At 33.5% G+C, this 23260-nt stretch overlaps 1 protein-coding gene across 3 annotated transcripts in view; it reads right to left on the bottom strand.

Moving 5' to 3' along the window:
* Positions 1 to 7606: 7606 nt before the first annotated feature.
* TNFAIP8 (TNF alpha induced protein 8) overlaps positions 7607 to 23260 on the bottom strand; it is a 124627-nt gene continuing 108973 nt past the window's right edge. For all 3 annotated transcript variants that reach the window (XM_031938866.1, XM_012544042.3, XM_012544041.3), the window contains exon 2: positions 7607 to 9340. In XM_031938866.1, the coding sequence (XP_031794726.1) occupies positions 8775 to 9340 (566 nt within the window). In that variant the 3' untranslated portion in view covers positions 7607 to 8774. The remainder of the gene's footprint in view (positions 9341 to 23260) is intronic.

Here is a 23260-nt window from a genome sequence, read left to right as displayed (position 1 = left end):
ATAAAACTTGGTCCTAATTACAGTCTGGGCTTGCTTGTGTATGCATGAGTGTGCAAGTGCACACAAGTATGTGTTGTTTTTTCTATTTACATTATTGTAGTTATTGTGTATAGTTTTCTTGAGCCTGTCTTCACTTGCTCCAGTTGACATATTTCCATTTTCCTAAGTATTTTCATAATGATAATTTCTTTTAGTACAATAAGATTCATATGACTCAATGTACTTAGTCACACTCCTTACCTCACCCTGCCCCCACCCCAAATTATGGGCTATTGCTGTTTCTAGTCCTTTGAAGCTATGAAAAAAATCCTGCTAAAAATATTTTGGTGCTAAAAATAGATGTGATGATCATTTTTAATGATTATTAAAAGTTTCTTAGAGTAAACAATAGTAATAGCAATAGAATATCTAAATCAAAGGGTTTGGACATTTAAGTAAAAGTATTTTTCAAAGCATTTTCACATTTATGATTTCATTTTAGCATTACAGTCATTCTGTAAAGTAAGGCGGGGAGTATCTTTCTAGTTTTACAGATAAAGATATAAGCAAATGAGGATACATTATTTGAGTTAAAATTAGAACCTTCATTTCCAGACTCCTTCGTCATCAAGGCTCCACTTATTGGACTTTTAGTTTTCTCCCAATAATTCCTCAGTGTCCATTTCTGGGAGTGAGTTTGAAAATAATGTGGAATATTTCATTTACATATTTCATACAGTGTTCTCTTGTGTACAGTTTAATATCAAGCTAACCTAATGGTTAATGATGAGGATACATTATTTGAGTTAAAATTAGAACCTTCATTTCCAGACTCCTTCGTCATCAAGGCTCCACTTATTGGACTTTTAGTTTTCTCCCAATAATTCCTCAGTGTCCATTTCTGGGAGTGAGTTTGAAAATAATGTGGAATATTTCATTTACATATTTCATACAGTGTTCTCTTGTGTACAGTTTAATATCAAGCTAACCTAATGGTTAATGATAAATTATGATGATTATTATATAATAATAAAACTGTTAGACTAGGAAGTTGAAACATCTGTGGTTCTTGATCTATTTAATTAGCAGGAAACACTAATGTAGGATATTAAATGACATCTGAAATAAGAACTAGAAATTTAATTATTTGTTTGCCAAGTAGTTATCTTTAAAAATAAATTTTTTTAATGTTTTCTTAAAAGGAAACAGTAAAGCACATAGATGCAGATGCATAGAGACTTTAACTGAGCTCATAGAATCATTTCTGGACAGAATCTGTACTCCTTATAAAACACTGATCTTATTTATTTATTTTTTGTTGTTCACTTATTTCAATCATGTCTATCTCTTTGTGACCCCATTAAGGGTTTTCCTGGCAAAGAAAATGGGGTGGTTGGCTACTTCCTTCTATAGTTCATTAGACTGATGAGGAAAGTAAAATAAGCAGTATTAATTGACTTGCCCAAGATCACACAGCTAGTAAGTCTCTGAGGTTGGATTGAAACTCAGATCTTCCTGATTGGAGCCCCAACAGTTTATCCACTGAACCATCTACCTATCCCCATTTTAATTATAGCTAATAATAATAGCCAACATTTACACAGTTATGTGTAAATGTAAATGGCAAAAACTTACCACTTATTATGGTGAGTGCTCTACAATTATTATCTTATTTCATCTTCAAAACAATTCTAGGCAGTAGGTGCTATTATTATCCCCATTTTACAGAAGAGGAAACTGAGGCAAGTGACTTGCCCAGGATCACACAGCTACTGTTTGAGGACAGATTTGAATTCTTCTTAACTCCAAGCCCAGCCCTCTATTTACTTTTTATATTTATAGCTTGTATACCTTTTTGCTTTGTTTTTATACCTTGCTTCAAGGAGCTCACTTATTTATTAATTCATTTTTAACTCTGAAAATGGGAATAGAAGTGCAATTAAGTGAAAAGTCCACTTCATTAATTTTTTTAAAAAAACAACTATAAATCATTCACTTATAGTGCATTAGATTTTCTTTGTGAAAACAGAACAAATCCAAAGTACCATCAAAAACATTGACTTTTTAAAAGGTATAAACAAATGCAATCCTGAATTATGCATTCATCTTTAAAAACCCTCCTATTAAGAAAATAATGTATTCACCGGTTGGATAATTATATAAAAAATATGTGAAAACTCTGTAGAATAAGAAGTGCATCATCTTTTAGAGAAGCAAGTTCTTTAAAAATATTTTCCAAAGCACAAATGTTTTCTTCTCACTTGTGAATACTGAGTGATTTACATTTTCTTCAAATGCTTGTTAAATAGCATGCTTTGGGAGGGGCAAACCCCCTATAATTAGTCTGCCAATATTAATTTTCACATGGGAAAAATATATCTTTGGCTAGATTTTTAAAAAACTCAAAATGTATATGCAAAAGAAAAAAAAAAAAAACTAACCACTAATCACAAAACCCACCCTCAAAATGACAATTGCCAGAACAAATAAGGTTATAATTAAACCAGAATTGTAAGGTCAACATTGATTTCTGTTTAACTTAAATCACAGAATACATCAAATTGTACCACCAAAAGTTGTAATATATATATATATATATATATGTTGTTAAAAGTTAAAAGTCTCATTTCTTTGTAGGCTAACAACAAAAAAATTGTAGGTTTGTTTTTTTTTTTTTTTCCTTAATGATTACCACAAGGGCTGTTATATTCACCATTTGAAAGAAAAGTTTTTTTCATTGGCTTAGTTGCTACCTCAATGTTGCTATAGTGCATATCTTGTAATAATGCTTTTCTGGAAAACATACAATCATTTTTTTAGAGATAAAATAACATCTTATCTGAATATCAACATGGACTTAAAATGAACAAATCACATGGGAGCTTTAGGCTCAGAGAGCTTAATGGGCCATATGAGCCAAAAGACTTTTATGCTTTTCAAATATATCAGTGGTTAATCCAGATTGAATTAATCAATTTTCAACATCTGTCAAAATTGATCAATTTTAAACATTTAAAAAGCAAAGTGAAATATATCCAGTTCAAAATCCTCTTTTTTTTTTGGTTATTTAATACAAATTTATGTACAAATAACAAAACCTCTTAAGAGGAAACATGGGACAGTGGGAAAGTATCCTGGATTTGGAGTTATAGAGGCCTTGTTTGAATCCAAACTCTGCCAAGAATCCTTATTAGTTGTGGGATTTCGAGTAAGTCACTTAACCTCAAGGAGTCTCAGTTTCTTCAGCTGTAAAATGAGATAATTGAACCAGATGGTCTTTATTTTCCCTTCCACATCTAATTTTATAATCTTACTAACTAAAAATCTCTAATATCATGAAAATATTTTCACTTAATAGAAATTACAATATATAAGTTGTTTTGTAGTTTTTCATTAAGAAAGATACCTTCATCTTTTAGCCTGGTACCCTGAAAAGTGTAGGATTTGGAGTCAAAGAACACGAGTTCAAATTCTGACACTGCTGCCTTTGGGAAAACATATAACATATAACTTTTCCAAATCCCAGTTTCTGTATCTCTAAAATGAGGGGTTGGACTTGATATCCTCTGAAGTCCTTTCTGGCTTTAAATGCAGCAAATGTTGTCACACAGGAGATAATTAATACTTAATATTTGTTAATTGATCGAAATCTATGATAATTAAATTTGTAAATTTTTCTTAAAGATCTAAGATTGTAGCATTAACTGAAAAATTCAAACATGAATTTCATGTGCTACCTTATGGGAACACCTTAAAAATGATTTGATGTGCTCTTGAGTATAATTAAAAATCTGGGGAAAAAGAACCTCACCTAAATGTTTTGAAAAATACAGATCATTAATATGTAAATATATTATAAAGCAGCTATAAATATATTCATAAATATACATATACACATATATGTATATGTATATATATATATATATATATACACACATACATAATTTTCCCTTAGAGGACATCTTAATTTTGTTACTATTCTTTTTGTTTTCATATCACCCTTATTTCCCAAAATATTCTTTCCTCTTCCTCTCAAAAGCTATTCTTTTTAACAATTAAAAAGAAAAAAAAAAAAAGTTAAAAAAACACATCAACAGAATTCTGCTATTCCACATTCATAGTTCTTTTTTCTGTAAAAAGGTTGAGTTTGGTCACTTACATAGTTTCTAGTTTTAATTTTGTTTCTGTTTATATTAATTTAGATGTTGTTTATATTATTTTCATGATTCTTCTTACTTTACTTTGCATCAGTTCACAAGTTTTTCCATGTCTATCTATATTCTTTATATTCATTTCTTGTAGCTCACATCACAGTCATGTTGAATAGAATCATAAATGGAATTATAGCACAAAGAAATCTTCATCTCTGTAACCAAAGATAAGTTTTTCTAAAATGTTATATGTGCTGAGTGTAATGTATGTATGGTAGGCTTGTCTGACAATGATCAGAAAAATACAAGACTAACATTTCACTAATTTACTGTCAAGCTTTGTGCCTCACCCCACCTCCATTTTTTCCCTATATTTCCCCTCTAAATATGAAAAAAGTTTCAAACATTTAACAATTTTAATGAAATAATTAATGCCATGTTCACTTTGTGAGAAACAAAAGTAAACTGTTCTGTCTGTCTAGTAGATTCATAAAGCAGCATTGTATATATGTGAAAAGGTAGCCTCTGGGGAAAGAGAGAAAGTACAGTACACCTTGTGGGTCAAATTTTCAAAGACTTCCCTGAATATCTAAAGTTGCATATCCAAAGGGGGCAGAAATTTAAGCTGTGGGGTACCTTCAAATTAGAAGCCTATGGAGGATTTTGAAAAATGGCCTCACAGAAAAATCCTGCTTCTGAAGACCTTTAAAGAGAACAGGACAGTCCTGTACCAGTTTAAAAGCTGGATGGGCATGGTCTCACACACAGAGAAAATGTGGATTTGATATAGTGTTCTTATATTTCAGCTAGCCAACAATCTTTTACCTATATAACATTTAAATGAAAGTATTTCAAAACCCACCAGTCATCTATTAAAAAACACAGATGGCTAGTGTTTTTGTTTTTTGTTTATTTTGCTTTTATCAATAAACTATGAATGTAATAAAAAAAAATCATTTTCAATAAGATTACTGTGTTTTTTTCTCAGAAGACTAGCATCAATTATCCAAAAGAAAAAGAAACACACAAAAAAATCAATCATCATTTTTGGAAAAGACTAGTTAGAGAACTATATGCAGATCCTGGGCATATTTCAATTTTTCTAATCTTAAAATTATGGCTGTACAGGCTGATTTCAGAAAGACCTGGATAGACCTATGTGAAATGATACTGAATGAAGAGACCAGAACCAAGAGAACATTGTACACAGTAACAACAATATTATGTGATGGTCAACTGTGATGGACTTGGGTCTTTTCAACAATGAGATGATTCAGGCCAGTTCCAATAGACTGCTATGGGAAATTCCATCAACATCCATAGCATAGTATTTTCACCTTTTGTCGTCGTTTTTTTTTTTTTTTTTTTTTTTTTCATTTCTTGTGTTTTTTTCCCCCTTTGATCTAATTTTTTTATGCAGTATGATGAATATGGACATGTTTTGAAGATTTGCACATATTTAATCTATATTGGATTGCTTGCTATCTTGAGGAGGAAGGAGAAGAGGGAGAAAAATATGAAACACAAGGGTTTGCAAAGATGAGTGCTGAAAACGATCTGGAGAAATAAAATACTATTAAAAAATATGGGTACACAAGGGAAGTCATGATTTTATGTGCATATGTATATCTGATCATCTCATAAACCTTTAGTGGTACAATTTACCAAGGGCAGAAAGTTGCCTAAGTAAAATATTTCTCACTGCTTCATCTTCTGGAAATAGTTAAGAATCACCATATTATTTTTACTTTTGTAGCCTCAAGATACTACCCTTCCCTTTTCCTTCACAAATCCACATGGGATCAAGTGAAAATCTTTGTTCATTGTTCAGTTGTTTATGACTTTTCATGATACCATTTGGAGTTTTCTTAACAAAGACAATGAAGTGGTTTGTTATTTCCTTTCCCAGCTCATTGTACAGTTGAGGAGACCAAAGGAAATAGGGTTAAGTGACTTATCCAGTATCACAGAACTAGTAAATGTCTGAGGTGACATTTGAACTAAGGAAATTGAATCTTCCTGACTTTAGGTCTAGCACTTTATCCACGGCATCACTGTCCCAGTAAAAATCTTACTTCATGCTTAATCTCTGATTGGCTCTATTTCTGTTGTAGAAGAATCCTCAGTCTGAGAGATTTAGTTGCAGGATGAACTTTCCTAGAATAAAACCTTGGTACTGTATCTCTCTCCATGTTTCTTTGAACAAAAGGTCTAGTCAGGACTGAGGCTTAATGATTTATTTAACTTTAACATGTTTGAAAATCATGAGGGATAAATAAGATTCTCAAATCATTAAGACAGATGAATTGTTGAGTCATAAATTATTGACTAGATAGTTAATGGCTCAATTTCTTCAGGTTGGTACACAGAAATCACTGTTTACAGTGATCATGTGCCAGTTTCCAATGGCTACCCCTTTTCCATCCAAACCAATATGACAACCTACACACTTGGGGCCGACCTCAGTAAAGAAATGATAGTTTATCCTATCATGACTTTTTGATAATAAAATCATTCAAACACTGGGGTGTTTTTACTCCCTAGTCTAAAAGCTTTATCAAACTTCTGAGAACCTTGTGTGCATTCTGTCAACAGAAATGGTGTGTGGTATTTTCAAACAGACTTTCTAAGAACACTTGCTAGAATTGCCTCCTGAAGATTCAGAGGATTATATAGCAACCCAGCATGATACAAAGCTCTTGGAGGAATTGGGAAATGAGGGTTCTAAATCCAGTTCAAATCACATCATTTCTCTTCTTATTTTCTTCTCTATAAAAATAGGAATATTCCTTTTTTTGGGGGGAGGGTCTTAATTACCTCATGTGATAGGTGCTATATTATTGTGAAATAACAGATGTGAAAAGAATCTGAGGAGTAATTAACCCAAATTTTGTCTGTCAAGTATTTAGGAAAATAAATGTTCAGACTCCTACTTTGCCCTGTATCCCTAGACAGCAAGTACAAGGAAAACTAAATAATAACTGCTATATGCTCTCACCAGATGCTAGCTGGAGCAGGTGAAGGACAGTGAAAACAGGAAGATTTAAATCTTTTAGAAATTTTAAATTGTTAGCCTTTTCTGTAGAAATAACACATTAGGATGCAGTCAGCAAACTTGGGTTCAAATCCTGTTTCTATTCCCTTACTTTCTCTGTGACCTTAAAAAACCACTTAACTTTGGGACCCAGTTTCCTCATTTAAAGAAAAAGAAGAGAACACAATTAGCCTCCTGTTAGTCTAGGGGACTTTCCAACTCTATTCTGTATGGTGCTATTTTTATTTCAACACTGCAAGAATGTGGGCAGAATATAGGGCAACAGAGTTAATGGCCATGCACACAGGAGAACATGCCAGAATGCTTGTTGCTGGTGGTGGGATTAATTTCAATCTCTCTCTAACACCCTGGTTCAAAAATGAACGGAAACTTTTACTTCCAAGTAAACATATTATACAAAAATAAGACATGCACACATGACTTTGATTGCAATCATTCTTTGGTTTACTCATCAAAATATCAAACAAAATATAAACAACTTTGGTAATTAAATAAAAATGTAATATCCTATGTATTCACAACAAAATTTCTCAAATATTTGAAATCCATTCTTTTTTTATCTATTTGCTCTATGGGAAGTTCTTTGTTTTCCTTTTTAAACCAGCCATACATTTCTGCTGGCTTCTATTTTGTTGCATAGATCAGTTCTGTTTATTAGAGAAATTGTTCATTTACTTTTGACAGTCCCATATTAATAACATTCCAGATTGTCATTCTTCTTTCTCTTAATTTTGAAATTTATGTCATGCCCACATTTAACACACATTCAAAACATGAAGGTTATGGTCCATGATGTACTAACAAATACTCAAGATGAACACTGCCCCATTACATTTTGGAAACCTAGATGTCACCATTATCACTAAAGAGCAAGACTATGCAAGAGGCATATATTTTAACCATACCTGATTCATATTTTAAGCATATTATATTATGAATTCTTTTAAATATGTAATTTCCTGTTCCTCCAAGGGTAAAACTTTACTTCTGAGCTCATGAAAATCAGAGTAAAATTCCCATGGTAACAGATTTGGCTTGAACTGGATCTTAACACCATACATGAAAACTTTGCACAAGCATTGAGGATAGAACTAGAAAATTCAAGTTGTTTCTAAAGTAGCATTGGCATCAAAAGGAAATTTTTTGTTTCGTTTTGTCTTAAGCAAACACATATCAAGAAGGAAAATTAGTGAAAAAAATATAACTTTATATACATTAGATGTAATAGGATGTGCCATCACCGTGAAGACCTCCCTTTAAAAAGTTCTTACAGGAGGCGATTAAATACATTGTTTATTAAACATAACTTTCATGATATGTTAACTGTTTGATAGCTTTTAGCCACATATTTTGGCAATATGCTCCTTTTCAAATAAAAATCAAGTTCTACATCTCTCACGTGATGTTTATTGTTGGTGGTTTGGGAATAAGATGGCTCATGATCAAAGAACTGATTTGGCAAAGTCTTTTTGAAGTATCTGTAATCTTCAAAAAACTCCAAAACCCTTGGTTTTAATTTTTTTTCCTTCATAAATCAGCAGTGCTCCATTTATAAGAAATGTTAGCAGTCACAACTGTAATCCAGGTGCTCATATATTCCCTTCATCCAGCATTTTGTTGATGCCTTCACAGAGTTTTTGTAAGTGGGGCTTATAGGTTCCAAAGGGATTGTACAAAGCAGCCAAGAATTCACAATCTGAAAAGTGGTCAAAGACATTGTTAACCCGTCCATGGGATTTGGCAGTTAGATGGCGCTGAATGATCTGATGTAGCATCTCTCTACATTCATTCAATAGTCTGGACAATACATTCCGGTCAAAGGTGTAATCAACCTGATAGAAACTGACCACAGTCATTGCAAGCTGATGAACTTTCTTCTTGAACTTCTCCATTAATGCTAGTTCATCTTGGTTAAATTGATTATTCCTGTATAGGATGGCCAGCTTGATGACAGTTTTGATTAGGTTTTTGATGATCTTTTCAGCCTCCTTCTTGTTATGAGTGTATTCCTTTGTCACTCTATAGAGTTCATCTAAAACATCACTGCTTGTATCATCAATCAAGGTTGTTGCTATGGATTTGGATACCATTTTCCCAAGGATCTTCTTTTGGGCCTGTACGGCCAGGTTTTTTGAATTAAAGACATCTGTAGCCACTATTAGAAAAAAAAAAAAAAAGAGGAGGGGAAGAAGTTAGTAAATATGAAGAGAGAAAATGTATAACAAAATATGTATTTAAAATTGCTTCTTTATGTGTTTTTGCCTTAGTTATCTGGGGTTGTCTTCCCTTCAACTGATATTAATATCGGTTAAAAAGCAAGGTAAAGTAAAATATACACAGTTAAAATTCCTTAGTCTAGCATCTAAGGATCTTTATCATTTAATCCTAACAATTTATTAGGCCAATAATTCCTAAACTTTTTTTTCACCAGATTTTGGAAGTTCTATAAATCTCATCATCAGAAAAGTACATAGAATAAATATATAGAATAAAACAAATAAGATTACAAAGGAAACCAATTTTACTGAAATATAGTGATGAAAATTTTTTTTAAGTTTACTAATCTGAGGTTCAGAATCTCTTTTATCCCCCTTGATGATATTATAATGGATATCAGTAATAGATAATAATCCAGCCAAATTGGGCTAGTCACCATTTTCCAGGTGTGTCCAATTCTTTTCCATTTCATGCTTTTATGATGTTAGTCCTTCCACATGGGATGCCTTCCTTTACTCCTCTCTTCATGTCAAAATAGTATAATTTTTTCAAAATCTAGGCCAAATACCACCTCCATAAAATGAAATATGATCTTGACAACCAGAAGGAATTTCTTTTTCTTCTAAATTCCCACAAAGCTCTCTTTGTCCTTCTATAATATTTACCCAGTATAATTTTGTATTACAGTTATTCATGTACATGTCTTAATTTTCCTACTAGATCGCCAGCTCCTTGAAGAGAGGATGTATCTGATTCATCTTTTTATTTCTCTCATACACTAGGTACTAAAAAAAAAATGTTGAATGAATGCTCATCTTTGGATCTATCTGCTCCCTTATAAAAAGACAAACTAGTCTGGATGTTATCTATACTTCATCCTACTTCTAACATTTTATTTTTGCTATATAGTGATTATTTGCTAGTTTAAGGCTACAGTCTTCCTTCCTGCATTTTTAATTCTAAGGATTCTCAGCTTTCTAAAAAATAATGGCTAATCATATTTATGATAAAGTAAATAAATAAACAGACACCATTGATAAGCTATACATATCACATTATTACCTCTTCTGATTTCATGTGTGACTATTAAGCACAGTTGTAGTCATACATAGACTTTTCATTCTGAGTTGGTTTATTTTTTCCAGTCTGCATTATTTCATATAGGTCTTTGATACCTTGAAATTATCATCACCAACATCCAGTTTTAACTTCTCACTAAAAGGTTTCCTGACTTTCCTTTTATCCACCGCCATATTTTAAGACTAATGGGTGGCCAAAAAAAGTATTAGAATTGGGTTTGAGTAGTAGTGAACCATGTAACTAAAAGGAACTAGCTCATCTGTACAATGAGGTAAAATTTGAATTATTTACGTCACAAGATTGCTCCTTTAGTCAGTTAAACTGAGGAAAGCAGTTTATAAACAATAATGTTCTTCTTCCTCATTATCACATAGGTTCTCTTCCAATATACCTCACGTGGGGTGCTGCTCACAGTTCCTGAGACAAACTAGTTGCTGGAGGGAATATGACAGGTAAACTCTAAGCTGTAAATTGCCTGCCAGGAGGAAAAAGCATGATCTCCATGCTCTAAAGGAGAAATGGAGAAGGATGAAAGTTGGCAGATTTCTCATGTAAGGGAAGAAAGCAATGAAAATATGCTTTTGGACTCAGGAATATGGAAATCTTGAGGACAAAGGATAAAAGAAGTTAAAAGGAAGGGCCTGATTTAGGTACCCAATTCTATCCTCTGATGAGCCTGACTAATCTCCATAAAACTTCCAGCAATAACCCTAGGGCTACTTCCAACTAGGCACTCACACAAGTTTCCTGGTTGGGATGAATACTACTCCATGATTAAAAGGTACACTCTTAAAATTATAGATCACAAGCTCACACCAGTTTGCTCATCTTTAAAAGGTAGCTCAAAGGAACATTGACTATGATGGCATATATAGCAAGAACAGCACATATAAGCTTAGGGTACACTATCTTACAAACTCCCAAGTGCCATGATTAATTCTTTGAAGACATGATTTATTCTTTTCCTTGCTGCTAGGGATCACACTTTTAAAAGCTATTTCCTTGTTGAATCTGCTTTTCTCTATCTCAAATCACTGCTCCTTGCTGGATACTGTAGGGTTTCCTAATGTTGAGCAGCTCAGCTTCTTGTCATGAAGTATGGAAAGGAAGAGGGACATTCCCTTCATCTTACACTGCCTTTGGGTAGAAGCAAATGCAAACAAATATTCTCAGTGGCCTCAAATGCCTCTGAGGATGGCCCTCTGGGACTGAAAGGCATGGTTTGTTAAGAGGTCTCTTTAAAAGGGTATGGCCAATACGAGCCTTTCTATATCTTGACTCTACATAAAGGGAGAGCAAGATCAGGTCTATGTATGACCCCTACTGTCATAATGTCAACAGCTGGATGGAGTTACCCATTGCTATCAAGAATTTCAAAATGATCACTCTACACTTCTGAGACTGGCTAAGATGACAGGAAAAGATAATGATAAATTTTGGAGGGAATGTGGGAAAAGTGGGACACTAATGCATTGTTGGTGGTGGTGTGAAATGATCCAACCATTCTGGAGAGCAATTTGGAATTATGCCCAAAGGGCTATAAAACTGTGCATACCTTTTGACCCAGCAGTGCTGTATCCCAAGGAAAACATAAAGGAGGGAAAAGGACCCACATATGCAAAAAATGTAGCAGCTCTTTTTGTGGTAGCAAAGAATTGGAAAATGAGTAGGTACCCATCAATTAGGGAATGGCTGAAAAGTTGGGGTATTTGAAAGTAATGGAATATAAATATTGTTCCTTAAAATATGATGAACAAGCTGCTTTTAAAAAAAGTCTAGAAAAATTTACACAACTGTTAATGCTAAGTGAAACAAGCAGAACCAGGATTACATTATTCACAACAGCAGCAAGAATGTGTGATGATCAATTATGAAATACTTGGTTCTTCTCAGTTGTTCAGTGATCTAAAGCAATCCCCATAGACAAAAATGTCATCTGAATCCAGAAAAAGAACTATGGAGAATGAATGTAAATCAACACATGCTATATTCACTTTTTTCCACTTTTTAAAAAAATTTCTTCCGTAGTTTTTTTTTTTCCCATTCTGTACTAGTTTTTCTCTCTCAATGCAATTCATAAAGCTATGTGTGTTAAAAATAAATTAATTTTTTAAAATTTCAATGCACTGTCCCCAAAAGAGTTGTCATATTATTATTATTTATTGATAAGGAAAAAAAGACAAAAAGGTACTATAAATCTAGTAATACTTTTTAATGAATTTGGGTTTTATTAATTGCAGGAATAGCTATTTATAATCTGAAAATCAATAATATCCTTATGAACAAAATGTAATATTATTTTTTCAATCTCTACTGTGCATGTTTCCTCCTTATACTATCTTTCTGCATGATTTCTTCAAACTAATTAAGAAGTTGTCATTTAAAAAAGAGTTTAAAAGTGTAAGTGAAGTTTGGGATAAGAATTCACTGACAAAAACTGCTGGGAAAATTGGAAATTAGTATGGCAGAAACTAGGCATTGACCCACACTTAACACCGTACACCAAGATAAGGTCAAAATGGGTTCATGATCTAGGCATAAAGAATGAGATTATAAACAAATTGGAAGAGCATAGGATAGTTTACCTCCCAGACCTGTGGAGGAGGAAGGAATTTGTGACCAAAGAAGAACTAGAGATCATTATTGATCACAAAATAGAAAATTTTGATTATATCAAGTTAAAAAGTTTTTATACAAAAAAAACTAATATAGACAAGATTAAAAGGGAAACAATGAATTGGGAAAACATTTTTTACAGTTAAAGGTTCTGATAAAGGCCTCATTTACAAAATATATAGAGAATTGACTCTAATTTATAAGAAATCAAGCCATTTTCCAATTGATAAATGGTCAAAGGATATGAACAATTTCCAGATAAAGAAAACGAAACTATTTCTGGTCATATGAAAAGGTGCTCCAAATCATTATTGATCAGAGAAATGCAAATTAAGACAACTGAGATACTACTACACACCTCTCAGATTCACTAAGATGACAGGAAAAAATAATGATGAATGTTGGAGGGAATGTGGGAAAATTGGGACACTGCTACATTGTTGGTGGAATTGTGAGCGATTCCAACCATTCTGGAGAGCAATTTAGAACTATGCTCAAAAAGTTATCAAACTGCATACCCCTTTGCTCCAGCAGTACTACTACTGGGCTTATATCCCAAAGAGATCTTAAAGAAGGGAAAGGGACCTATATGTGCAAAAATGTTTGTGGCAGCTCTTTTTGTAATGGCTAGAAACTGGACATTGAATGTATGCTCATCAATTGGAGAATGGCCGACTAAATTGTGGTATATGAATGTTATAGAATATTATTGTTCTATAAGAAATGACCACCAGCAGGATGATTTCACAGAGGCCTGAAGAGATTTACATGAACTGATGCTAAGTGAAATAAGCAGAACCAGGAGAGATCATTATACACTTTAACAACAATACTATATGATGATCAACTCTGATGGACGTGGCTCTCTTCAACAATGAGAGGATCCAAATCAGTTCCAATTGATCAGTAATGAACAGAATCAGCTACATCCAGGGAAAGAACACTGGGAAATGAGTGTGGACCACAACATAGCATTTACATTCTTTCTATTATTGTCTGTTTGCCTTTTTGTTTCCTTCTCGGGTTATTTTTACCTTATTTCTAAATCTGATTTTTCTTGTGCAGCATGATAACTGTATAAATATGTATATATACATTGTATTTAACATATACTTTAACATATTTAACATGTATTGGACTACCTGCCATCTAGGGGTGGGGTGGGGAGGAGGGGAAAAGTTGGAACAGAAGGTTTTCCAAGGTCAATGTTGAAAAATTACCCAAGTATATGTTTTGTCAATAAAAAATTATAATAAAAAAAAGTGTAAGTGAAGTTAACAGGATCTTTTGTGCTTTGAAAATGGTAGTTGCTTATGAAATAAGAATATACTATGTTCCAAAGAGGGGAAGAGGGACTGACTGTCTTGAAGGGGAAACCACTACAAAAAAGGAGAAATTACAGACAGGAAGATGCAATTTTTTTGCAGACCTAACCATTTTACTCTGGGTTACCCCATTTTCTTCATCTATGTATAAGAGATCTAACATTAAAAGCATATGACTAGAAAGTACTTCAGGAATATCAAATACTTGCACAAAGACTTAAAAAAAACACTTCTAGGACATGGTAAAACAAGCTTCTTTCATGAAATAAAAGAGCAAAAGAAGAAATTGAATTTAAAAATTAAGATAAAAAATGAAAGAATTATGACAACGGCTAATAGTTTCAAGTTTCATTATGATTCTGAAAATAAATTTACCAGAAGGTCTAAGATGATCAGGGTAGGTTGGTTTGTCCTGACAGTGGATTTTTCTATTGAAATGAGTGTGTCATTCAAAATGCCCCTATGAAAAAAAGAAGTGTCTAGGATACTAAGGTGAAAGAGCACAGAATTTGGAGCTCTTTAAGAATAAAAACTAAAACCAAACCATCTCAGTAATGGAAACTGCTACATGAAAGCACTGAAGACAGGAAAAGATATAATAAAGATTTCAATTACAGTTCTCAGTCAAGTCCTTCTTTGTAATATCTTAAATCATGTGGTCAATTTTTTATCTTCTGTATCTAAACTATGTTCCATTCCCAATCTTTTCAAAACAAAACAAAATGTAGGACTAACAAAACAAAACAAAACAATTTACATACACTTTAATTCTGTGATGAGAAATGTTTCTTGTTCAGGCATAGTCTGTAATAAATTAGCTCAAAAGTATCTTCCAAGTCTTGTGATTTTTTTATAGTCTCATGGCCACTTTAATCCTTTTACAAATAGTATACATCCTAGGTTTTACTTAAGAGCAAAGCTTCTCAAACTGAGAGTCAGAACCCCATATGAGGTCACATAACTAGATGTGGAATCACGAAAGTATGATTATCATCAGTAAATGCTTGATTTGTATGCTAATTTTATATATCTATATATCCAGGATCATTTAAAAATTTCTTGACCAAAAAAGGGTCATTAACGAAAAAAGTTTAAGCTCTTCTTTAGAGTCCTACACTGGGTTTCCAGAGATAGTCAGGGCCAAAAATTATCCAATGATACTATAAGGATATGTGATTTGTTCCAAATTTTAATGTTTGAAGGTTAGTTGAGATTAATCTAACATCTCCAAAAGGTTCATGATTTAAAAAAAAAAATCAGTTAATCTTCTTGAATGTTTTCAAGAAATTTTTTGCAAAATTTCATTAATGTAAGTTGCAATTTAAAAAAAAAAGAAACTGAGGAAATTAGAACTTAATATCCCATAGATTGGCTATTTCACTTAATTAGACTATACCACACTTTTAAAAGCTGAAATACTACTTTTATATTAAAATATGTTTATTAAATTCAAATTCAATGGGGAATAGTTAAAGTTCAAACCCAAATTTCTGTGTTTTAAAAATTGCCACCTTGCAAAAGTGTGCCATGGTTTCTGCTAGTATCAGAAAAATATGATGTCTACATTTCATGCATGTACACGCTGAGGCTAAATGAGAGAAAAACCTTTGAAAGTAGCTGTTCTTTATGTTTAAGTAAACACTTCCAGAGAATCTTCCCTCTTCTTAAAGCAGTCCAGCCATTCATTCACTAGCTCAAACAATAAGCCTTTATTAGCACTTACTAAGTGCTAAGCATTATGCTAAAATGATATTCAAAGACAAAGGAAGTAGTCTCAGCCCTCAAGAGGCTTATGTTCTAAAGAAGGAGATAACATATATATACATAACATATAAAAAATTAATACAAGCTATTTTGGGTGAGAGTGTATTGGTAGTGGTGGGGTAGGTAGGAGCCAGGAGAGGCCTTATGTAAAAGGTGATGTTTGAAATGCTTTTTTTTTTTTTTTAATTGAAGCTTTTTATTTTCTAAACATATGCAAGGATAATTTTTCACCACTAACCCTTGCAAAACCTTGCTCCAATTTTCCTCCCTTCCCCCCATCCCTTCTCCTAGATGGCAATGTTAAATGTTAAGTTAAAAATGGTAAAAAAAAAAATATATGTAAATCCAATACAGGCATACATATTTATACAATTATCTTGATGCACAAGAAAAAGCAGATCAAAAAGAAAAAAAAATTGAGAAAAAATAAAATTCAAACAAACAACAACAAAAAAAGTGAAAATGCTATGTTGTGATCCATATTCATTTCCCACAGTTTTCTCTCTGGGTATAGTTGGCTCTCTTCATCACAAGATCCTTAGAACTGGCCTGAATCTGTTGCTGTTGAAAAGAGCCACGTCCATCAGAATTGATCATCATATAATCTTGCCATTGCCGTGTACTATGAAATCCTGGTTCTGCTTATTTCACTTAGCATCATGTTCATGTAAGTCTCTCCAGATTTGTCTAAAATCATTGTGCTTATCATTTCTTATAGAACAATAGTATTCTATTACATTCATATACCATAACTTATTCAGCCATTCTCCAATTGATGGGCCTTCACTCATTTTCCAGTTTCTTGCCACTACAAAAAGGACTGCCACAAACATTTTTGTATATGTGGGCCCCTTTCCCTCCTTTAAAATCTCTTTGGGATATAATCCCGTAGAAACACTATTGGGTCAAAGGGTATGCACAGTTTGATAATTTTTTGAACATAGTTCCAAATTGCTCTCCAGAATGGTTGGTGGATCCATTTACAATTCCACCAATGATATATTGGTGTCCCAGTTTGTTTGAACTACTTCTTTAAGGAAACTGAAGGCATTTCAGCCAAGATAGCCAATGTAAAGGCATGGAAAGCAAAAATAGAGCATTCAGTGTGTAGAAGAGTGAGTAGATCAGTGTGATTACAGTCCAACATTCTAAGAGGCAAGCCTAAGAAGACTGGGAAGGCAGGAAACGACCAGGCTTGAAGGTATCAGTGGAAGTTTATATTTGACCCAAAGACACCAGGGAGCCTCTGGAGTTTATTGAGGAGGAGAAAGCATGATCAGACCTGCACTTCAGAAAAGTAATTTTAGTGGCTATAATTGTAATTATAATGGGTAGTCAACTCTAAGGTGTTCATTGTTTGGATCAACTAGTTCATTATTTCAGGATACAGCTTTCAAAATAAGAATGGTAGGACTAAACAAAGTCCTGAAGAAAAGAGATGGGGAAAATAGTCTTTTTACTGCCCTACTATTCTTCAGGGTGGGATAGGGGTATATACATTGTGGAGGAGAGGTGGGATACTCTGATATGGGGTATAAATTCTCTCCCAAATAGGGTACTTTTCTCTGTCTGGACACCTGGGACATCTCACTGCACCCTCCCTACTTTTAGGCAAGTCATAGCCTTTAATACTTAGGATAATTAATTATCCCAATGCTCTTAATATTTGTATAGATAATTGTAAATTGATCATGGTGTCAGGAATATCAAGAATCCAATTCACACTCCATCATTTGCTGCCTTTTCCCTTCTTGCATCATGAAAGCTGCCACAACAGCTTAAATACTACTTTAATGTTTTTCAGGGTTCCTTATCTGTGTGTGTCCTTAGAGCTCAGCTTGGCCATGGAGTCTAAATGCAAGGGGAGGTTCCTGGGTCCTAAGCTGTCTTTAATGAGAGATATTATCTGCAGTGGGGAATGGTTTGATTCTGCTCCTTTTAGAAGGATCAATTTCTGGGAAGCTGACTGAAAAGGATCAAGACCTTGATAAGTCTTACTGCCCACAAGATCCCATTGGGATCTGGGTTCTAATTCAGGTTCTAATTAGTCTATTCATACCTTAATATCTTCATCTGTAAAATCAATATGAAGAATGAGACAATCTATAAGCTTCCTTCCAATTCTTTCCTGGCCTTCAGTTTTCTCATTGGAAAACTACGAGACTGGATTAGAAGGCCTTTAAGTGGGAAGAAGTAGGAAGGTATCTTTGAGCCATTGATCTTCTCATCAATGCACGAAGCATCCTGCCTCCATTTGCAACTACACATGCCTTCACAAACCTCCTAAATAGCTAAAAAATGAATGAATGCTGCCATCGATCCTATTATAATTTAATTACTTGAGGGCAGAGTGTCTATTATACCGCATTATTATCAATATAAATATTTAATAGTCAATACACATTCTCCCTCCTAGAAGAGAGATATATCCTTATATTGCTTCATTCAGTAACTTAAAATCTCTAACAGCACTTTAACACGTCATCTTTCTAACCATTTTATAGAAAAAAAATCTAATATAGTTTGAATATACATGGAAAGGAATACCGATAGATTTAAAGTATATAATTCAGATTTGTAAGGCCCAGGAAAGAGAAAGTTTTTAAGCACCAAAGACACAAAATTAACATTTGAAACAGACTTCTACCCTTGTGAAAAGGCTTCTTCCCCTACTCTAAATGGCCTCATTTTGGATGAGAGGTACCAATAACAAAAGGTATTTATTCTTTGGGAAGAAAATTATGTTTTATTTATATAGTTAATATTTAGGCCTTTAAGATTTGCAAAATGCTACATGGATATATGTGTATAAGTGTGTGTCTTTATACACATGTATATGTACGTAGTAGGGACTAGTTTTGCTGACTAAATATCTTTTTCCCTCCCTCAAGATAAACATTATCTCTTTAATCTTCACAATTTCATGAAAATGTGTTAATGTCCCCAATATTACGATGTGCTAGCAGGCTCAACAAGATTAAATAACCTGCTCATGACCACTTTTAAGTGTCTGGGACAGGATATGGAAGTAGCTTTTCTTGATTTCAAGCCTCTAACTGCTATGCAATCCTGCTTTCCCATTAGGATATGATTATCACAAAGCTCAATTTTTGTAATTTCTGTTTTTAAACAACAGAGAATCAGGAAGTCCAGCTTATAAATATGGCATTGTAGATTTTAGTGCAGTATCTTATAGATGGAAATTGATTCTACGGAATGATTATGATGGAAATGAAATCATAAGGAAAAAATGTCTCCTTAAGATTTCTTCTCCCTTCTTTCTTCCAAGGATAGGCTTTCAAAAAAGGCTCCCCTCCCCACCCCCCCATACTCCTTTACTTATCAGGCCTAATTTTTCCATTTAAGCTTAGCTATCAGAGCTTTACACAATTCTATGGAGAAGCAGTTTTACTTCCTCGAAGAGAAAGCATACAAGGAAACTACACTTCTGGCCAAGCAACATTATTCAGTTACCACTTACTTAACATTACTCAATTACTTAAATGATTTGAACAACTGAGAAAGAGAAGTTGGTTTTTTTTTTTTTTTTTTTAACTTTAATGTAAGGAGAATTTCAAATATTATTTAGCCATTCATTTTAACTTTATTTTTGTGTGTGAATACCCAGGGTTTTCTTTTTTATATATAAAGGATGCTGCTATTAAGCCACTGACAGGATTATAGTGAAGACCATTATCTCTTATTTGGTCCCCTTATAAGGGATCATTGCTATGAGTTGCCTGACCAGGGCTATTATGATATTTAAGGCATAGTACTTTTGCTTTGTGCAAATACTGATTTATCTGGGGATAAAAACCCCCATTTGCATTGTGTTTTGAATAAGTTCAACAACCCAAGCATAGCTATATATGTGCATTCTCATTTAATTATCGTCACTTCTGCTCTCCTATATGTAAACAGATAAGCATATTCCTCCAGGGAAACAGTTTTGCATGTTATCACAGTTTGGAAAACAAATAATTTTTCCCATTTGGATACTTGAATCAATACTTCTCATTCCTTCAAATACATTTCATGTTCTGGTCTTTTTCAAGTTAATCTTGTCCCCATTACTGATTCTTTAGTATTCCTTTGAAAATGATTAGTTGTTAAAATTGTGCAACTCTAACAAGATAAGGCTACATACATATATTTTAGAGAAAGTATGATGAAATAAAAGTTCTTCAGTTAGAGAGAAAAAACACATCTGTCCTACTCTATAGCTTGCTCAATTTTCTTAAGTAACAATGTTACGAAATAAAAGCTATGCTCCCCGGAAAGGAATAAGGTGAGTATGTACAGAGGCCATGAAAGGACAAAAATCTAGAAAGCTCAAGTCAATGTTTTACACATTTAAGAAGTGCAATTTTATATGCAAGTAAATTACTAAGAAACAAAAACATGTCAATGCTTACGTATAAAAATTCAAAAGTTTGAAATTTTAATGTATTTAAAATAAAATGATCCCATACCATTTCATGGAAATGATGGGGTGAATGAGACCTCAACAAAAAGATCCTAGGTAGCTTTGTGGATCATAGGACTAGGCAGTAACAGGAGAGGGCCCAAATTTTACTGTCTAAGCCAAGCAGAGAGGACAGATCTATCTTAAGCATCCTTAAGTGGGCCTTTTGTTTTTAAGTAGGCCTTTTGTTATCTTAGCTGGATTCTGGTGGAATTCCTTTTTCCAATCTCTTGCACTGATAGGATATCATATCCCATGGAAGGCCAAATTATGGTGTCAACCCTTGAGGTTGACTTTCTCCCACAAAAGAACCTGCTGGTACCCCACTTCTTTGCAGGTTCATTAGGAATTGCCCACTTTATGGCCACAAATTCTCTAGGACTTTGCCTGCCTTAATAGCATTATAAGATCTATACCTCTTGAACTGGAGATGGTATAAACCTACAATTTTTTTTTTGATATACCTTGTGACACTGACCTGAAATCCCAATATATTTTGGGGGTCTAACCTCTGCACTCCCAGAAATAGACCTGGAGTGATAATACAAGTATCAAGATTTTTTTTTTTGGAGCAAAGATTACCATAAAGTAAATTTCTATTTTAGGAATCTAATTTTATCACTAATTTCCACTTCTAATTTAGGGAATGTACTTTGTTGGGGGAAAAAAACTCCTTTGGATAGAAGACTCTTGGATAGAAGACAAATCATATTTTAGAATGGCTCGACTTCTTAAAGCATTGGACTTAAGGTCCTTTCGAAGACTTGGGAGATCTTGGTTTGAATTTCAGATATGTTACTTTCTTGATATGTAACCTTGGACATGAGACCTTCTGGGGCTCAGAGTGGGTTGGACCGGAAGACTATCAATTCCAGCCTCACCTTCCTGAACACCATAGTCCTCTTCAGAATGAAGGACAAATGGCAAACAACAACTGTCAAAGGCATATGGATCCAGTAATATCCTTCCAAAGTTCTGGTAGTAATACATTTTATGGCTAGGTGAATGATTAACTATTATTTCTGTTTTTAAAAGTAGCGTGTAATATTGGCATTGAATAAAATTTTCCACCTAGGACATACATGTTAGCTATGGAAAAAGCAGACTGCTATATTCATAATTTCATTTCCATCATTCAGAAATGGGTTAAATATTTGGAAATGATCATTATTTTCAGGCAATAGAGTTTGCTGTAAAAAGAATCAAAATACTCTGATTGTTAAAGTTACACATTCAGGTTCTACATGGATGCCTCATGACAGCATTAAGTGTCTTTAAAGGTTATAGCAGGAGCAGCTAAGTAGCACAGTGGATAGAGCACCAGCCCTGAAGTCAGGAGGACCCGAGTTCAAATGTGACCTCAGACACTTAGCACTTCCTAACTGTGTGACCCTGGGCAAGTCACTTTTAACCCCAATTGCCTCAGCAAAACAAAACACAAAAGGTTACTGCAAGTGAAGTTATAAGATAAAAAAGTTCTGAGTTTGAGCCCAGTCAGTGATGAACTTTGTGTTCATAACCTAAAGACTAGCTAAGCTTGGGAGAAGCTCATTACCCAGAACAAAGCACTTTCTAAAGACAAAGTGAGGCTGTGATCTGTATTGTCAAAGGGAATGCCAACACCAAGGAAATACGATTCTTATGGAGTATAATTCAAATGATAGACAATGAAGGAGAGTCCTTATGGAGGTACTTTAATTTTAAAATATTCCTCTTGAATTCTATTAAAGTAAGAGATGTGAGGAAAATACCTTAAAGCATTGTACTGAGCATCCACTTTGCACAAGCAGATATCATTTTAGATGTTAATATAAATAAATTACTTTATGGAAGCATGAATAATGGTGCTTTCTACCATGACTGAAACTCCTTAAAATTTTGATAATTAGAGGAACTAGGTTCCAGTACTGTCTTTGCAAATTAAACGGGCCCCTGGACATATCACAACCTCTTTACATCTCATTTTTCTTCATCTGTAAAATAAGGAGCTTAGACAAGAGGACTGACCATCTCTAATTGCTATGAACTCATGAAATTATTTACTAACACATCGGTAAAGGTGCTTATCTATTTCTATCAGTGCAACACTGACACTGACCAAAAAATCACAGACATATGATTAGAGAACTATCTAAGAAAACAATGTAAAGTTAGCTACTTTTGGGAAGAAGAATTTTAACACATTTGGATCAAAAGACATTGATTTTAGCGCCAGTTTTTTTTTTTTTTACTTGCCTGAAATTAAATAAGAATCCTATTTTAGTCATACAAAATTCACATGAAAAATTAATTTACTAAAAACAAATTTAATGATATATTCTAAAAAGTTTTAGTTTTTTTTTTTTCCTCCAAGGGTGGACAATTCTAAAGAAGGTTTTTACTTATTCACATTCTTGGGCCTATGAATCTCTGTGTTGATTCATATATGATCCAATTTTCCAGTAGGGAATGTTCAGGAAAATCCTCTAAACAATTTCTACTTTTTTCCACTCTCTCCCTTTCCTAGTCATATACTCTTGCTAGAAGCCTTGGATCTTGATGAATATTCATATTCATATGCTGTTTGGAAGGCTAGATATAAATTCAGTTCTAGTATTCCTAATATAAC

This window comes from Sarcophilus harrisii, chromosome 1 (assembly GCF_902635505.1).
Source record: "Sarcophilus harrisii chromosome 1, mSarHar1.11, whole genome shotgun sequence".
Lineage (NCBI taxonomy): Eukaryota > Metazoa > Chordata > Mammalia > Dasyuromorphia > Dasyuridae > Sarcophilus > Sarcophilus harrisii.
Note: the sequence above shows the minus strand (reverse complement) of the source record. Positions and strands in the feature narration are given on the sequence as shown.